Consider the following 18,246-nt stretch of genomic DNA (forward strand, 5'->3'; position numbering starts at 1 on the left):
CCATGTTGCCCATCAACAATCCATCTATCTTGCGTCATTTAGGAAAATGTGAGTCAAAGTTGGGAAAATATGTACCCCAACAGTAAAAGTTCGAAAAGTGTGTTGTGGCTGCAACAATGGCTGTAGTTCAAATATACGAATACGACTCATGATTCAAGAATATACGGTTCAAATATACCCCAACACACTTTTCAAATACAGAAGTTCAAATTCTTAATTTATGAATACTCATAATATACAAGTCACGGTTCAAGTATCATGACTTTATAAACATTTACTTATTCTCGTGACGCTCTTACTATCCTCACTATCGAGGGTATAATTTAGTAATTGATGCTTCATTTACTGACAATGGCATTGATTTTCTTGTAGATTGACCTGACTCTTGCTCATTTAATGGCTTTTGCCTCGTTCGACTATTAAGGAAATATACTGGTTGTCGAGGAGATGATGGCGAACAAACGGAGTGATTGTTAAGCATGAGAACTATGGACGCCATCGTGGGTCTTTCAGCTGGATCATCCTGCACAGAGAGTACACCAATATGGAGACATCTGATAACTTGATCTCTTGAGTAAGAATTTCCTATATTTGGATCCAACACTTCCAAGGGTGTTCCATCCGCCCACTGTTTCCAAGCCTGCGCCAATTGGACATATAATGTTACAATATTAAATGGACATATGATGTTTGCATTAACATAGGAAAACAAAATCAGAATATTTGGTTCATATTACTCACATAGCTCAAAAGGTCTCCTTCACCGTCTGATTGATAGAAAGAACGTACTTTCTTGCCACTTATAATTTCAAGAATTAGGACACCAAAACTATACGCATCAGACTTTACAGAGAATTGTCCACGCATAGCATACTCTGGAGCCATGTAACCACTACAAACCAACATCATAGATATAACAATATTAATTATAAGTATGACAAGCTCACTTGTTTATCTAAATAATGAAATGCATATAACATATTTAATTAACATTAATCCACAGATACAATCATGCTGCCATGAAGGTTGGAGTCAAAAGTATGCTTCTCTAAAGTGAATTGCTAGTATATTAGAATGACCTTTTTCAAAGTACTTTTTTTTTTCCATCAACAGTAGTTAATTCTAAAACCAAGTCTTTCTTTTACAAAAACCTTTTTTTGTTGTAGAAATGGACAAACATTAAAAACTTACTATGTTCCAACAATTTTACTGGTGTTCCCTTGAGTTTGATCAACTTCAAAAATCCTTGCCAAACCAAAATCTGAAATTTTTGCATTCATATCTCTATCTAACAAAATGTTATTAGCTTTAAGATCACGATGTATAATTCTAAGTCGAGAATCTTCATGAAGATAAAGAAGCCCTCGAGCGATCCCTCCAATAATATTATAACGGCTTGACCAATCTAGTTGCCCTTGACTTGTAGGTTCTGTACATTCATGATCAAGACTCAATATTCGGATTAGAATAATCAACTAAGTCAGATAAATATTGAACTTATTCATTTAATTGAAAAATAAAATTCAAATTAATTAAATATTAATATAGAAAAACAATTTAATCTATTTATCTCTTGTTAGTTAAACAACATTCAATAAATTTGTTAATAGTTAAGCAAATGATCTTATGATGTAGGACGCTACATCTGATTCAACGTTAACGTAACCCGAAGATGAAGATTTTTTTTTTAAATTTTTATTCTAATTTTAATTAAGACTTTATTTCTTTTCCTTTCTAGGATCTAATTAATTTCTTTTCCTACGTACAAGGATTAGATTTTATTTCTTTACTAGGATTATATTTATTTTCACTACTAGGAGTAAGTTTACTTTTTCTACAAGTATTTATCTTTTATATATATGTTAGTTTGTAATATAAAAGACACAACTTGAATTATTATCAAATCTGATAATTTTCTCAAATACTCTGGGAAGTTTAATGTTCTTTAAGCTTGAGAGCTTGTTTTATCTTTTGGTCAGAAGATGCAAACGCTTTTGATTGTTGTTATCAAGTTTCCCTCTACGTCAGTTGGTATCATAGTAAGATTTACCAGGATCAATGGCCAATCAGCACAACGGCGTTACAATCCCCTTAAAGATACCAATTGTGAGAGGGAGGCTCCTTCGAGAGCCAGATTCCAAGAGTTAAAAAAAAAGTTGGAGTGACTGCATATTGGACTTATTCAAAATCACAAGGATGATGATGCCTATGATGCCAATGGGATCAGGTGAGGCTCGTCCATCACCATTAAAAAACAAACAAACTATAAGTTGAACCATTCTTAATTAAATGGAAGGTAAAAGCTTCACATTTCATATGACACGTAAGAAAATTAGACATGTGTTTATCAGGGACAAACCATATAAAAAGTAGTCAAGGCTTTTGTTAGGCACAAACTCGTAGACAAGTATATTTTCTTCTCCTTGCAAGCAAAATCCCAAAAGTCTTACAAGATTTCGGTGTTGAAGCTTGGCAACCAATATCACCTCAGTTTTAAATTCTTTTTTTCCTTGTCTAGAAGTTTTAGACAACCTCTTCACAGCTATTTCTTGTCCATTTGAAAGTATACCCTGAAAATGTACTTTAACTTGTCATTAGAACAATTTACCATTTACGGTTCGTAAAATCCAAACATCAAATGCTTCAGGAATGTCAGATTTTGATGCGCAAAATTATATTGCTGTTTACTTAAATGAGTAGAATCCTTACCAAAAACTAAACAAACAATTAAAACGAATTTTGTACCTTGTAAACGACACCGAATCCGCCTTCACCAAGTTTATTCTCATATGAAAACCTGTTGGTGGCAGTTTCAATTGTAGCAAGATCGAATTGCAAGGACTCTACAGTACTTGTAATATCATTAGCAGCTGCACAACAAAACAGTAAATGTAACAAGTGTAACATTAGGAATTATAAGATAAATGCAGAAAATCAAATTATGTATATTGTTTACCGTTTTCTTCCTGTAAAGCATTGTACTTTTTCATTGCTCTCCTACTAATTAAAAAGCAGTAGCCGATGACAAATAGCACAATAGAGGCAGAAAACGGAACGACAATGGCAACAATCGTCCGCTGTGAGATTTGATGTTTTCCTGCATGAACAATATTCACTTGCATTGATAAGCTAGAGTACTGCAGAATGATTTATTATTACAGGTGCTTTCTAATTATACATAACAAAAATGTTGGTTAGACTGCTATACAGTAGGTACCGTAATGAGCCCCCGCACTCCCACAACCTAATCGTTCACTCTGCTCAGTGTACTTGGCCATCCACTAGTGTTCCTTTTTTTTTTTTACATGTCCACATAAGAGAGGGAAGAGGATTCGAACTAGTGACCTTCGCTTCATGAGACGTGGTCTCCACCCGATTGAACTACCTCTTGGGGACCCATCCACTGGTGTTCTAATATGAGTCACTAGTTCCAACAATTTCCACATTTGCGAATATTTACCTCTTGGAACATAATCATTTGGATTCACTTGGAACTAATAAGTTTGGAGATGCCGCCGCCGCCTCTCGATCTCTAGCACATGGAGATATTTGTCAAGTTCAAGCAATGCTTGAACTTATCTGCAGTAACAGGCTTCATCTCAGCTGATGTCCCCAAGAGATAGCTCAATTGACTGGAGACCACGCTTCATGAAGCGGAGGTCACTAGTTCGAATCCCCCCTCCCAACTCTTGTGTGGACATGTCAAAAAAAAAAAAAATCCGCTTATATATATATGTTAAATACATTGGATAATATATTAGAAGCGGAAGAAAGAGAGAAAAGAGAGAGAGAGAGAGAGCGAAAGCACACAATGGACTACATTGTATTGACTCTAATAATAATAATGAATACAGAGACCTCTATTTATAGAGAGGCAAGTAAACTAATAGATTAAGGAAAGGTAAACCTAGTAGATTAAGGAAAGGTAAACCTAGTTGACTAATAATACCTAAAGAAGTAAATAACATTAACATAATATTCTTAACATCCCCCCTCAAACTCAATGTGTAAGCTTGAGTTTGGATAGACGAAAAGGGAAAGAAAAAGGAATTCGCTGAAAAAGCTGCTTGTGCCGAAACAATTGCCGAAGTAACGCCATAAAAGTTGTTAGAGACCGGTAGATTATGCCTGAATTTGAGCAATGAATTTAAGCTGGAGCTTGGTTCGCTTGGTTGTAATTTTGACTTGAAAACCATATACTAGTAATGAAGTAGCTTGCCTGGTCAGCTGAGAAAAGTAGGTTCGGTTAAAAGGAGCTTGTTTGGCCCGTAACCCTTGGACCGTCTCGCCTTGTCGGCTGAACGAAAGTCTGACCCATCTAACTAGTAGATCGTCTCGCCTGATCGGCTGAGATAAGCAGAGCCGGTTGAAGAGGCTAATCATGCCTGAAACCCTTGGACCGTCTCGCCTTGTCGGCTGAACTGAAGTCTGACCCATCTAACTAATAGATCGTCTCGCTTGGTCGGTTGAGCTAAGTAAGGAGAAAAATGGCCGGTTGAAGAGGCTATTTATGCCTGAAACCCTTGGACCATTGAAAGGTCTGACCAAAAAAAAAATTCTCACTAGTAATGGATTAATGGCCTAGGAGAGGCTGCAGTGACTGGTTATGGCGGCATTTGACAAGGCATAAGTGGGCCGGTTGAAAGGGGCTTCTTTGGCCCGAAAACCCATGGACATGACGAAAGATTGGTCTGACCTAAGAGTGCCTACTGCAAGAAGAATGAACCGGATTGAACTGCACTAAAGAAAAAAAAAAAAGGATGTGGTACCAAATTGAACAATGCATGCACCAACTTGAACGCCTAAATTTGAAGAAGAATCTTGTTTTTGGTCATATAGAGATGCCAAAAGCAAAAATAGACCACAAATTTAAAATCAGGACGAAAAATTGACTAGGAAACACCTGGTCAACTTTTTCAGTGGTCAAAGGCAAAGTCAACTGTCAAAGTCAATGCTGACGTTGCAATGGAGCGCTAGGGCTGATGTGGCTCTCTGAGAGGACGACACGTGGCTGCAAAAAATAGAAGAGATGCGCTGGCGCGTGTGGTGCACGCGCCTCAGTGGCGGCAGCGCTGCGGCGTGTGGGATTCACGCGCAGAGGCTTCTTCCAGCGCGTGGAGGCACGTCCAATGTGGTATGGTGGCGTTCTTGGTGGAGATGTGATCGTTGGCACCTGATCTATGAAGCGGTGCGGAAACCAAGCTAATCCACCTCACCTGGCGGCGCGTGGAGGCACTTCAGCGGTGCGTGGACTGAGAGCAGCACCTCATGGCGGCGCGTGTGGGCGCGTCAAAATGTCTTTGGCTGAGATCTCGACAGATCTAGACTCTTCTGGCCTTGATCTCTCGATTGGGGGTACTGCTGTTGTGATCGGAGCTTTGTAGAGGCCCGAAAAGGAACAAACAATTTCTTAGGCGAGTCTTGCCGGCGTGCCGAGGAACCCTTAGGATGCGCGTTTACTGACGGATAGAACCTTCTAGTGGCGCGTGTGAGTGCTCGGAAGCTTGGACGCTTCAGATCTCTTTGAATTTATACTTGGCAGCGTCTGAACTATCGTTGGTGGCAGAAGCGTTGAGCTCCTGCAAGGGCTGCGGCGATTTTGACACTATAGACAACAGAAATTTTGGGCGGCACGTGATGTAGGGCAACAAGACTGAAATTTATCAAAAAGAAAACACCATAAAAGACAATTATTGAAGGCCACAGAAATGTGGCTCTGATACCATGTTAAATATATTGGATAATATATTAGAAGCGGAAGAAAGAGAGAAAAGAGAGAGAGAGAGAGAGAGCGAAAGCACACAGTGGACTACATTGTATTGACTCTAATAATAATAATGAATACAGAGACCTCTATTTATAGAGAGGCAAGTAAACTAATAGATTAAGGAAAGGTAAACCTAGTAGATTAAGGAAAGGTAAACCTAGTTGACTAATAATACCTAAAGAAGTAAATAACATTAACATAATATTCTTAAATATATAATCGATCTGGTGCTTGTGATGGCTAATTTCTTAATTAATGGATTGATATTATGCTTGTATTTGGAATCATACATAAGCTGGTCCACTTTCAATAATTAACAAATTAAGTAGAAAAGGCGTAAGACGACCAACAATAAAATAGAGTTTTCCTCTAAACTGGGTTGGAGGAACTTTCTCCAACTCAGTCTATACAAATGACATGTGTTATTTGAACATGTGAGATGCACATATTTTTTTAATAGTAGGGATAAATTTGGAATAAATAATATTAAAAATCATGTGCATTTCACATATTATTAAAAAAATAGACACATGTCATTTTTATAGATTGGGTTGAAGAAACTTTCTTCAATCCAGTTTGGAGGAAAACTCTGTCTCTAACGATATCTTTCCATCCTTAAATATAGGAAAAAATTCAAAAAAATCACAAAAAAGTTACATGCAATAGTTTTTCTATTGTCCCCTGTTATGGGTGCGTTCGCTGGCGCCATGGATGAAGCAAATCCTAAAATATACACAGCAAATACAAACAGGTCCCTATTAGATAAGAAATCCCATACATCTCCTCCTTCTTTTTCTCGTCTTTTTCTTTTTGTTTTTGTCTCATTTCCAGAAACTCTTTTCTTTTTCTTTAATGGTGAAGAACCCAGAGCTCCTCAAATGGCCAGGAAATAATGGTTACCGTTGGGGTTTTTGTCTATGATTTCTGGCAGTGAGAGGGGAGAGGAGAAGACACCATAATCTTTGTTTTTCTTCTTCTTGGTTACTTCAGAGTACTGTAATGAGGGTCATCTTGGTTTCTTCTTTTTCTTGATTTAATGTACTGTAATGAGAGACTGAGGAAAATCGTGCTAGAAGGAGACGCTTAATTTGGAGGTCATTAATGCACTCAATCATGAATTGAAGGTATCATTATATTAAGATTAATGCACTCAAGAGTATCAAAATTTAATTTATTCATAATTATATTAAGATTAAAGAGCAGTCATACTTAGGGGGTGGTATCTATTTGATTGGTGTTGGTAGAAACATTTTCGCCTATCGATTCGTAAAAGTCGATTAATTAATCGACTTCGTAGTTCATACTGACAATGAATAGTTTTGATTTTTTCGGTTAGTTGGTTAATAAATAGTCGATTAATTGTCAGTTACAAGTTTTTAAGGTGGTCAATAGGCAATCGGTTGCTGATCGATAAGCTGTAAACGGTTCATCTTCGCACTCCTAATCGTACTCTCTTTAGCCAAAATCTTACAATAAAAAATAAAAAATTAGAGAGGGAAAAGTCCCAAAATCCCTAGATTTAGGAAAAAGTGAGGAGAGAATTAGAAAGCAAAAAAAAAAAAAAAAAACTTTACCTTTGTGGGGTGTTACTGATCCAGTAGGTGGAGGACCAGGTGGTAGTGACTGGTAAAAGAGGTACACTTCAAACCTAACGTTACAACTAGGAAACAGTACTCTGCCTCCTTGCTTTCCCCCACAACAATCCCGTAGATATGCTATCGCTATCTGGAAACAGCTATTGCAATCGGAACCCGACAAATCCGGCGTGCACTGGGCAAGAGTGTAGAGCGTTTGCAACGCCGTGAACTTGGCTTCTTTCGTCCCAAACTTGTTGGCCCCCGACTCAACATTTGAAACCTGACTTGTCAAGTCGTTCATGGTTGTCCTCACCAGCTGGTCAAACCGTCTTTGCTCCGATATATTCAATAAGTTCGACATGTTAAGGCGAGGGACGGTGACCATGCGGGAGAAGATATACTTATTTGAGTAGCGTAACATGCACTCTTCGTACCAAGCCACGGCCACTTTCTCATTGGGGCAGTGATGGACCACGTCTTTGGTTGCGTCGGCAACGCATTCTTGGCAGGCGTCGGCGGGGAGATCACCCCGGCAAAGGAAGAGGCCGTAGACCGTGGCAACGGAGTTCCCAGCTGATGCGGTGGTGTTGTAGAATCCCGTGTCGCTTATGGCGTTGGAAGAAAGCGAAGCGAGGAGGTGATTGAGGTTTGACTGGTAGGTGTTGTTGGCGGTGAAATTGGCTGCGGTTTGGCAATCATGGTGGAGGTAAGTTGCTGCAGCTTCAGTTCGGGTTGGGCTAAGGAAGGCGATCAGCAAGGAGAGGACAAAAAGGGTCGTCATGTACGTGGAGGTTAAAAATTGATCAGTATCAATGGCTTTTTGTTCGGGGGGTGAGGGCCATTGAATAAGATCAGTAGGACTTACTCTTTACGGAAGATACAAACATTTAAGGGATCATTCATGAGCGCTAGTCAATAAAGAAGGTCAAGCATGTGCAAATTATCTTTGTCGGCAGTATATATATATATATGTATTTGGTAATGAAAGTTGGGAAAATATTTACCCTGTTGGAGTTTTGTGACTTTCACCATAAAGTTGGTGGGACCCAGCATCATTAAAAGAGGATCCTTTTGGCTCACGTTTTGTATTCCTAGTTGCTCTTGGAACTGGTTTTCTTTTTAGAGCATGACTTGGACTTGAAGTCCTTCTACAATTTGGAATTGGAGGAGCCTTGCTTAGCCAACTTTTATGTCCTATATAAAGGGGTGTTTACAGCACATAAACGTACAGAGAAAAACAAAGTAATATTTGCTTTGTGTTTTGGTGAGCCAACAATAGAGAGAAAAAGTGAGAGCAAGAAAGAGAGTGTTTTCTTTTCCCCTTTTGTTATTATTCTCCTTTGGGCAAAGTGAGAATTGGGTGTATTTGGGGCTTTGGGTTTGAGTGGTTTTCTCACTCTGTTACTCTTCTGTACTCATCTTTTGATAGTGAATTTTCTCTGGGTCGTCTCCGCCAGTGGATGTAGGCTTGTTAAGCCGAACCACTTAAATCTTTATGTCGTGTGTGATTGCTTATCTTTATTATTCCGCATTCTTTTTTATTTTTCGCATCTCACGGGTCTTGGGAAATAGGATTAATTTCCTAACAACTGGTATCAGAGCTGTTGGTTCGAGTGGGAGCGATGGCAGGTGAAGAAGGAAAGATGGGAATTGAGAAATTCGACGGCAAAGATTTTGGGTATTGGAAGGTACAGATTGAAGATATTCTTTATGGGAAAGATCTTCATCAACCTCTTTTGGAAGAACAACCCGACGACATGTATGATAGCGAGTGGGCTCTGCTTGATCATAAAGCCCTAGCAGTTATCAGGTTATTACTGTCAAAATCAGTTGCACACAACTTTGTAAAGGAAAAGACCACAGCAGGTCTAATGAAGGCTTTGTTAAACATGTACAAGAAGCCGTCGGCTAACAACAAGGTGCATCTGATGAAGAAATTGTTCAACCTAAAGATGGCGGAAGGAGCTTCGGTGGCACATCATCTCAATGAGTTCAACACCATCACAAATCAATTATCCTCGGTGGAAATTAATTTTGATGATGAGGTTCGTGCGTTGATCGTCTTGGCATCTTTGCCAAACAGCTGGGAAGCAGTGAGGATGGCTGTGAGTAACTCTGTAGGAAAGAGTAAACTGAGCTATGAAGACGTCAGGGATTTGATTCTCAGTGAAGAGGTTCGCAGAAGAGATGCGGGTGAAGCCTCTTGTTCTGGTGCTGCTTTAAACCTCGAGACTCGGGGTAGAGGACAAGATAGAAACTCTGTGAGGGGCAGATCTAAGTCCAGGAAGGGTAGGAGCAAATCCAGGTTTGGACGAAAACCTGAGTGTTGGAACTGTGGCAAGACATGCCACTTCAAGAAGAACTGCAGAGAGCTGAAGAAGAAGACCGAAAATGATGCCGCAAATGTCGTGGCAACAGAAGAAGTGCACGATGCCCTACTTCTATCTGTTGATAGTTCTCTTGATTCTTGGGTCTTGGACTCAGGAGCTTCTTTTCACACTACACCGATCCGTGAAGTTCTCGAAAATTATGTTGCTGGAGATTTCGGGAAGGTGTACTTGGCTAACGGAACGTCGCTGGATGTTGTGGGTATAGGCAATGTTCGCATTAGAGTCCACAGTGACTCGGTATGGAAGCTGCAAAATGTTAGGCATATCCCAGAGCTGAAAAAGAACCTAATTTCAGCAGGACAGCTTGATGATGAAGGGCATTCAATTCATTTCCACGGTGAAAAGTGGAAAGTCAGCAAGGGAGTTAGGATTTTGGCTCGTGGTCATAAGACGGGTACTCTCTATATGACGACGAACAGCAGGGATACAATTGCTGTTGCAGATACGGGTGCTGACTCAAAATTATGGCACCTAAGGCTTGGGCACATGAGCGAGAAAGGAATGAAAGTACTTCTGTCAAAGGGGAAACTACCGGAGCTGAAGTCAGTTAAGTCTGATTTGTGTGAAGGATGCATCCTAGGAAAGCAGAAGAAGGTGAGTTTCGCGAAAGTTGGCAGACCGAAGCCGGGAAAGCTGGAGTTGGTACACACGGATTTGTGGGGTCCCGCACCAGTGGCATCTTTTGGAGGCTCACGGTATTATATCACATTTATTGATGACTCAAGCAGGAAGGTATGGGTTTACTTTTTAAAGTTTAAATCTGATGTATTTGAAATTTGTAAGAAATGGAAGGTCATGGTAAAGACAGAAACTGGTCTGAAATTGAAGTGTCTAAGATCAGACAATGGGGGAGAATACGAAGACGGGGGTTTCAAACAGTTTTGTGCAGTGAATGAGATTAGAATGGAAAAGACTATCCCAGGGACACCACAACAGAATGGCGTGGCTGAGCACATGAACAGGACCCTCAATGAACGTGCAAGAAGTATGAGGTTGCATGCTGGACTACCGAAAACTTTCTGGGCGGATGCAGTAAGCATTGCTGCTTACTTGATAAACAGAGGACCATCAGTTCCTTTGGGCCATAGACTACCTGAAGAAGTCTGGAGTGGAAAAGAGGTAAATCTTTCTCACTTGAAAGTTTTTGGTTATGTTTCGTATGTCTATATTGAATCTGATGCTCGTAACAAGCTAGATGCTAAATCTAGAAAATGTTATTTCATTGGCTATGGGGATGAGGCATTCGGGTATAGGTTTTGGGATGATCAAAACTGGAAGAACATTAGAAGTAGAAATGCTACTTTTAATGAGATGGCTGTGTATAAGAATAATTCAAATGCAGAACCAGTAAGTACAGAGTCAGAGGCTGAGAAGCCTGAATTTATCAACCTAGATGGAATTTCTAAAGGTGCAGCTCAGAGAAGGAATTCAAAAGTTGATAAGGATTCAGAAGTTGAAGTTGAAGAAACAGTAGATCAAGAGACTGAACAGGGTACACCGACAGTGGTTGTCCGTAGATCTACTAGAACCATTAGATCTCCACAGCGTTTTTCACCCTCCCTATTTCATATTTTGTTGACGGATGGCAGTGAGCCAGAGACGTTTGTTGAAACCTTAGAGGTTGAAGATTCAATCAAGTGGGAGTTAGCCATGAAGGATGAGATGGACTCATTATTGACTAACCAGACCTGGGAGCTGACTGAGTTGCCAGCAGGTAAAAAGGCATTGCACAACAAATGGGTGTTCAGAATAAAGGGTGAACATGATGGTAGCAAATGCAACAAGGCAAGATTGGTAGTCAAGGGATTCCAGCAGAAAGAAGGAATTGATTACACAGACATATTTTCTCCGGTGGTGAAGATGACAACCATCAGAATTGTGCTGAGCATTGTGGCGGCAGAGGACTTACATCTAGAGCAATTAGATGTGAAGACGGCGTTCCTTCATGGTGAATTGGAGGAAGAAATTTATATGCAGCAGCCACAGGGATTCGTAGTGCAGGGGAAGGAGAGTTTAGTGTGCAAACTGAGAAAAAGCTTTTATGGTCTGAAACAAGCTCCAAGACAATGGTACAAGAAGTTTGACAGTTTCATGTGCAGTACTGGGTTCACGAGATGCAATGCAGATCATTGCTGCTATGTCAAGAGTTTTAAGAACTCTTACATTATTCTACTCTTGTACGTAGATGATATGCTCATTGCAGGGGCCAGTATGGAAGACATCAACAAGTTGAAGAACCAGCTGTCAAAACAATTTGCAATGAAGGATTTGGGTGCTGTTAAACAAATCCTTGGGATGAGAATCATTAGGGATAGGGCCAATAGTACACTGGAGATTTCACAGACAGAATATGTGAAGAAGATTCTCAGCAGATTTAGCATGAATGAAGCTAAGTCAGTGAGCACACCCTTGGGGAGTCACTTTAGACTAACCAAGGATCAGTCACCGAAGACGGATCAAGAGAAAGCATACATGAGCAAGGTACCTTATGCCTCAGCTATTGGAAGTCTGATGTATGCAATGGTCTGTACTAGACTGGATATTCCACATGCAGTGGGAGTTGTGAGCAGGTACATGAGTAATCCAGGGAAGCAGCATTGGGAGGCAGTCAAGTGGATTCTGCGATATCTGAGAGGAACTTCAGATATGTCCCTTTGCTTCACAGGTGCAGAATTGAAGCTGCAGGGCTACGTGGATGCTGATCTAGCGGGTGATGTTGATAGCAGGAAAAGTACTACAGGGTTTGTATATACTCTAGGAGATACTGCTGTGTGTTGGACCTCAAGGTTACAGAAAATTGTAGCCCTTTCCACTACAGAGGCGGAGTATGTGGCCGTGACAGAAGCTGGAAAGGAGATGGTTTGGCTACAAGGTTTTTTGGATGAGTTGGGAAAGAAGAATGAGAAGGGCGTTCTACACAGTGATAGTCAGAGTGCCATTTTTCTTGCGAAGAACCCGGCGTATCATTCAAAAACAAAGCGTATACAGTTGAGGTATCACTTCATTCGATCTCTTCTTGAAAGTGAACAATTGTTACTTGAGAAGATTCGTGGAACTGAGAATCCAGCAGACATGTTGACAAAAGGTGTGACTATTGAGAAACTGAAGCTGTACGCAGCTTCAGTTGGTCTTCGAGCTTGAAGATAGGCGGAGGAGACATCCGGAGGAGATTCACTTTGTTGCAACTTGATGGGATTCAAGTCAAGTGGGAGATTGTTGGAGTTTTGTGACTTTCACCATAAAGTTGGTGGGACCCAGCATCATTAAAAGAGGATCCTTTTGGCTCACGTTTTGTATTCCTAGTTGCTCTTGGAATTGGTTTTCTTTTTAGAGCATGACTTGGACTTGAAGTCCTTCTACAATTTGGAATTGGAGGAGCCTTGCTTAGCCAACTTTTATGTCCTATATAAAGGGGTGTTTACAGCACATAAACGTACAGAAAAAAACAAAGTAATATTTGCTTTGTGTTTTGGTGAGCCAACAATAGAGAGAAAAAGTGAGAGCAAGAAAGAGAGTGTTTTCTTTTCCCCTTTTGTTATTATTCTCCTTTGGGCAAAGTGAGAATTGGGTGTATTTGGGGCTTTGGGTTTGAGTGGTTTTCTCACCCTGTTACTCTCCTGTACTCATCTTTTGATAGTGAATTTTCTCTGGGTCATCTCCGCCAGTGGATGTAGGCTTGTTAAGCCGAACCACTTAAATCTTTGTGTCGTTTGTGATTGCTTATCTTTATTATTCCGCATTCTTTTTTATTTTTCGCATCTCACGGGTCTTGGGAAATAGGATTAATTTCCTAACATACCCCAGCAGTAAAAGTTCAAAAAGCGTGTTGTGGCTGCAACAATGGCTGAAGTTCAAATATACGACTCAAATATACCCCAACACACTCTTCAAATACAGAAGTTCAAATTCTTTATGAATACTCATACTATAGGTCTCACGGTTCAACTATCAAGGGTATAATTCAGTAATCGATGCTTCATTGACAAACAATCATATCAACACATATTGATCTGACTTCTGCTCCTTTAATGGCTTTAGCCTGTTCGACTAAAGAAAATATGCTGGTTGTCTTGGAGGTGATGGCAAATAAATGGAGTGAATGTTAATCTGGGGGGAACTAGCATTTATAATTTTCGGGAGGTAAAAGTAAAAAATATAAAAATTTGGGGAAGGCATATTCTAATTTTGTTAAGAGCATTTTTAAAAAATTTAGAGAAACATGGGGGTTTGGGTTGGGGTAGGGGGTTCCGCCCCTGGCTGGGTCTTTCAGCTGGATCATCCTATATAGAGAGTACACCAATATGGAGACATTCGATGACTTGATCTCTTGAGTAATAATTTCCCAAATTTGGATCCAACACTTCCAATGGCGTTCCATTCGTCTAGTGTTTCCAAGCTTGCACCAATTGGACAAGTAATGTTACAATATTACATGGATGTGATGATGTTTTCATTAGCATAGGAAAACAAAATCAGAATATTTGGTTCATATATATTACTCAAATAGTAATATAGCTCAAAAGGTCTCCTTTCACCATCTGATCGATAGAAAGAATTGACTTTCTTGCCACTTATAATGATGTAGGGTGAAATTTATCCATATTTTCGGTGAAAATGAAAATTAGAAAAATGTCAAAAATAACATTAAAGCAATGTCATTTGATTAAAATTTTATCTGTTCTTAGGCAATGAAAATATAAAAGAAAAGATTTTATCATGATCATGGCTGATTGTACGTCAACCATAGTGAATTTCTAGTTTATTAGATTGGCATTTTTTTTTATATAAAAGAGGAAAAAAAAAAAAAACCTTTTTCCCTTTACAGTAGTTAATTTGTAAGTACAATAAAATAAAATCAATTAACCTATATTGATTCTAAAACCATGTCTTTAATTCTTTTACAAAAATCTTTTTGGTTGCAGAAATGGGCAAACCAAACATTAGCAAACATTAAAAACTTACTATGTGTTTCCTTGAGGTATCAATTCTAAAAATCTTTATTATACCAAAATTTGAAATTTTTGCATTCATATTTCTATTTGACAAAACATTATTGGCAATTTGGCTTTAAAATCACGATATACAATTTTATGGGAAAATAAACTTTACCCCCCTGAAGTTGTACACCTCTGTTGATTTTACCTCAAATATTTTAATTTTTTCAATTTACCCCCACCCCCCAAACTTTAATTTTTTTTGTAATTTTGCCATTATGTTAAAATTGTCTGTATGTTCGACGAAATCTGCAACACGTGCGATGCACATGCAACCCCGCTGAAAATTATTCTTGTAATGCCCCCAACCCCACGTGGTATGAAAAACCCACACATATCCTCCACGTGTTAAAGAAAGAAAAAAAAAACAAAAAAACAAAGGAAAAAAAAGCCCTACCCCTTCGCTTTCCCCCTAACCCCACACATATCCTCCACGTCTTAAAAAAAAAAAGAACAAAACCCTACCCCGTCGCTTTCCCCCCAACCCCACACAAATCACTTTATACGGCTGTAGTACCGTCATCAAACGAAGTGGTCCAGAATCTTCTACGCGGCTGATTCCGTCTTGGTCATCTTCGGAACCCCCAAACGAGGTAATCAACGTTTTCTTTAAGTTTTTTGTTTCCCCAAAAGCAATGTTCCTTTTCCTTTCTTGTTTGGGTAAACTGATTGTTTTTCTGAAATTGGGATTTGGGTAAATGTTTGTTTGTTTGTGGATTTGTTTAGTGGATTGTGAGACCACATGGTATTTGGCTCATTTTTCGTGAATTGTTCCTTTATGTGCATGTTAATTTTTTGTTGGGTCGTTGATTGGTAAAAGATGTCTTTCTCAAGCCAATTTTCAAGTTTTGAGTCAACGCAGAGTTGGGCAAGAAACGCACTTGGACCTCGCGGGGTTTGCTATTGTGAGCGTCCTACTGTCGTGAGAATAGGCCAGAACAAAGAAAATTTTGGTAGGAGGTTTATTAGTTGCAAAAATTGGAAGGTAAGTAAAAAATGTTTGAGATGATCGGGTAAGAATGTTTTAGTAAAAATCTTTATTGTTATTGGGATTTTAGTAAAAAATGTTTGAGATGATTGGGTAAGAATTTATTAGTAAAAGTGTTTATTGTTCTTTAGGTTTTAGGTTAATTTTGGGTATTCCGTTTGTTCCGTTTGTCTTTTTTTTTTTTTTGGAGTATTTTTTTGTTTATTTAGGGTTTTAGGTTAATTTTGGGTGTTCCCTTTGTCTTTTTTTTTTTTTTTTTTTTTTGAGTATTTTTTGTTTTTTTAGGGTTTTAGTAAAAAATGTTTGAGATTTGTTTAGGTAAGAATGTTTTAGTACAAATGTTCATTGTTCTTTAGGTTTTAGGTTAATTTTGGGTGTTCCCTTTGTCCCTTTTTTTTTTTTTTTTTCTTTTCTTTTCTGAGCATTTTTATTTTTATTTTTTAGGGTTTTAGTAAAAAATGTTTGAGATTTGTTTAGGTAAGAATGTTTTAATACAAATGTTCATTGTTTTTTAGGTTTTAGGTTAATTTTGGGTGTTCCCTTTGTCTTTTTTCTTTTGAGTAATTTTTTTTTTTTAGGGTTTAGGGTTTCGTGATTAATCCAACCCAAAATTTTGCAGATTGGCAAAGAATGTGGTTTCTTTGACTGGGTTGATCCTGAACCATGTGATCATGGTAAAATGATATTGAATCTTTTGAAGCAGAAACAACCATTTGATGGCAGAAGCCAAACGATGTCAATGGATGGTTGAAGGTGAAGTTGGGAAGGTGAAGTTTGAAATGGATAAAGAAATAACGAAGATTACGTCAGAACTGGAGAAAGAAGCAAAACAGCTTAAGTCATAATGGCTGATGAAATTGCGAGATATCGTAAAGAAACTGAGATTGAACAAATCATATTCCATGCAACGAAGAAGAATTGCAAGACAATGCTAGTGTGTTCGTGGGTCATTTGTGGATTGTGCATGTGCATTATTTGGTTCGGATTTAGTTTTAAACTGTTGCATGAAAGCATAGTTGGTCGAATGAAATTGGCTTGAGGTGTGGGTGTCAGTGGCCGACATTCATCATTTTGTGATTTTTTATGTCTTCAATTGACATGTTATTTTGATGTTGTATATCTTTATGACATGTTTGTAGGTCGAACGAAGTAATGAATGTGTAGTAATATGTTATGTTTGATATATTTGTGTAATTAAGGAATTCTACTCTTGAACATGACTTATTATATGCATGTGATGAATGTAGCTTAGACATTATCTTGTTTAATGTTTGGGAGTGAAAACTAAATTTTAAATAAGTCTTGCTACACCATAAATTACCAATTAAACATAGATTGATTTTTAATTGGTATCATAATAGGCTATCATAATACCAAAATAAATGAAAGTATTTCAAAATACAAGTCAATTGACAAATTACATGAAAAAGGTTAAAACCTTGTTCACATCAAAAAGCTATCATCAAATAGTCCTAATGTTTTCAATTAGGCTTTATCATCATATACACCATTGATTCCAAACGTATGGAAAAGAGTTTCAAAATACGAAAATCACAAATTACATCAAAAAGGCCTTTTAAAACCTTGTTCACATCAAAAGCTATCATCCAATAGTTCATAGTGTTTCCAATTAGGCTTTATCTTTTTCTTCTTGGCTTTCATGACTGCAATGCCCTTCTCTATCATTGTCACAATACGTTTGCCTTTGGGTTGGGTTGCTGCACGATTGGATGCAACCTCACCAGTAAGATCAATATGAATAGGTACACCTATATTTATGGGAATGCTACGGCAAATTCCCTTCAACTTGTTTGACTGTCGAGTCCTTGAAGCAAGTGGGCCTGGGGTGGAACCTGTCTCATAGCAGCTGCATTATCACTAATCATACTCTTCATCTTTGGAAAAAAAGTATGGAATATATTAAAAATAAAGAATAAGAATGTTACACAAATTCAAAGTACGATGAGGTATATGCATGTCTCATAGCAACTGCATTATCACTAATCGTACTCTTCATCTAAGGAAAAAAAGTATGGAATATATTAAAAATAAAGAATAAGGATGTTACACAAATTTAAAGTACGATGAGGTATATGCACAAAAATACAGCTTAGTAAAGTACCTTTAGCACATAAACATTGGCAGCACCTTCTAGACCACGACGGATACCAACTTGTGGACTACCATGGTTACTAGCGTTTGTTGCCCTCATATATCAACCAATAAACACAAACAAATGTCAACTACGTACATATTATTGAATAGACAATCATAAATAATGTTACAATTACAACTTATTCAATTAACCTTCTGTGGTCCCCTCTTTCTTTGTATAGGTTTAGTCATTGTACTCTTCCTCGAACCAACGGTTTGTGCCTATCAAGTAAGTGAAACTAAAAATTAAAAGCAATAAATAAAAACACAATTATGACAAGTATAGAATTAAAAATTTATTAGAAACAAATACATAAAGTAAAGACCTTAAACTCCTATATAAATAACTTACACTTGATGCAGGTGTGGTAGGTCC

The 18,246-nt window shown here is 38.3% G+C and overlaps 1 protein-coding gene across 1 annotated transcript; it reads right to left on the reverse strand.

Annotated features, from left to right (window-relative positions):
- Positions 1-291: 291 nt before the first annotated feature.
- Positions 292-8,125, reverse strand: LOC148589937 (cysteine-rich receptor-like protein kinase 10). Its single transcript, XM_088516178.1, has 7 exons — positions 7,342-8,125; positions 2,957-3,097; positions 2,746-2,870; positions 2,360-2,570; positions 1,192-1,429; positions 742-892; positions 292-640 (listed from the first exon to the last, which is right to left on the reverse strand). The coding sequence occupies exons 1-7, from the start codon at positions 8,123-8,125 to the stop codon at positions 308-310; spliced, it is 1,983 nt and encodes a 660-aa protein (XP_088372304.1). The 3' UTR covers positions 292-307.
- Between the last annotated feature and the right edge of the window lie 10,121 nt (positions 8,126-18,246).

This window comes from Corylus avellana, chromosome 1 (genome assembly GCF_965113065.1).
Source record: "Corylus avellana chromosome 1, dhCorAvel1.hap1.2, whole genome shotgun sequence".
NCBI lineage: Eukaryota > Viridiplantae > Streptophyta > Magnoliopsida > Fagales > Betulaceae > Corylus > Corylus avellana.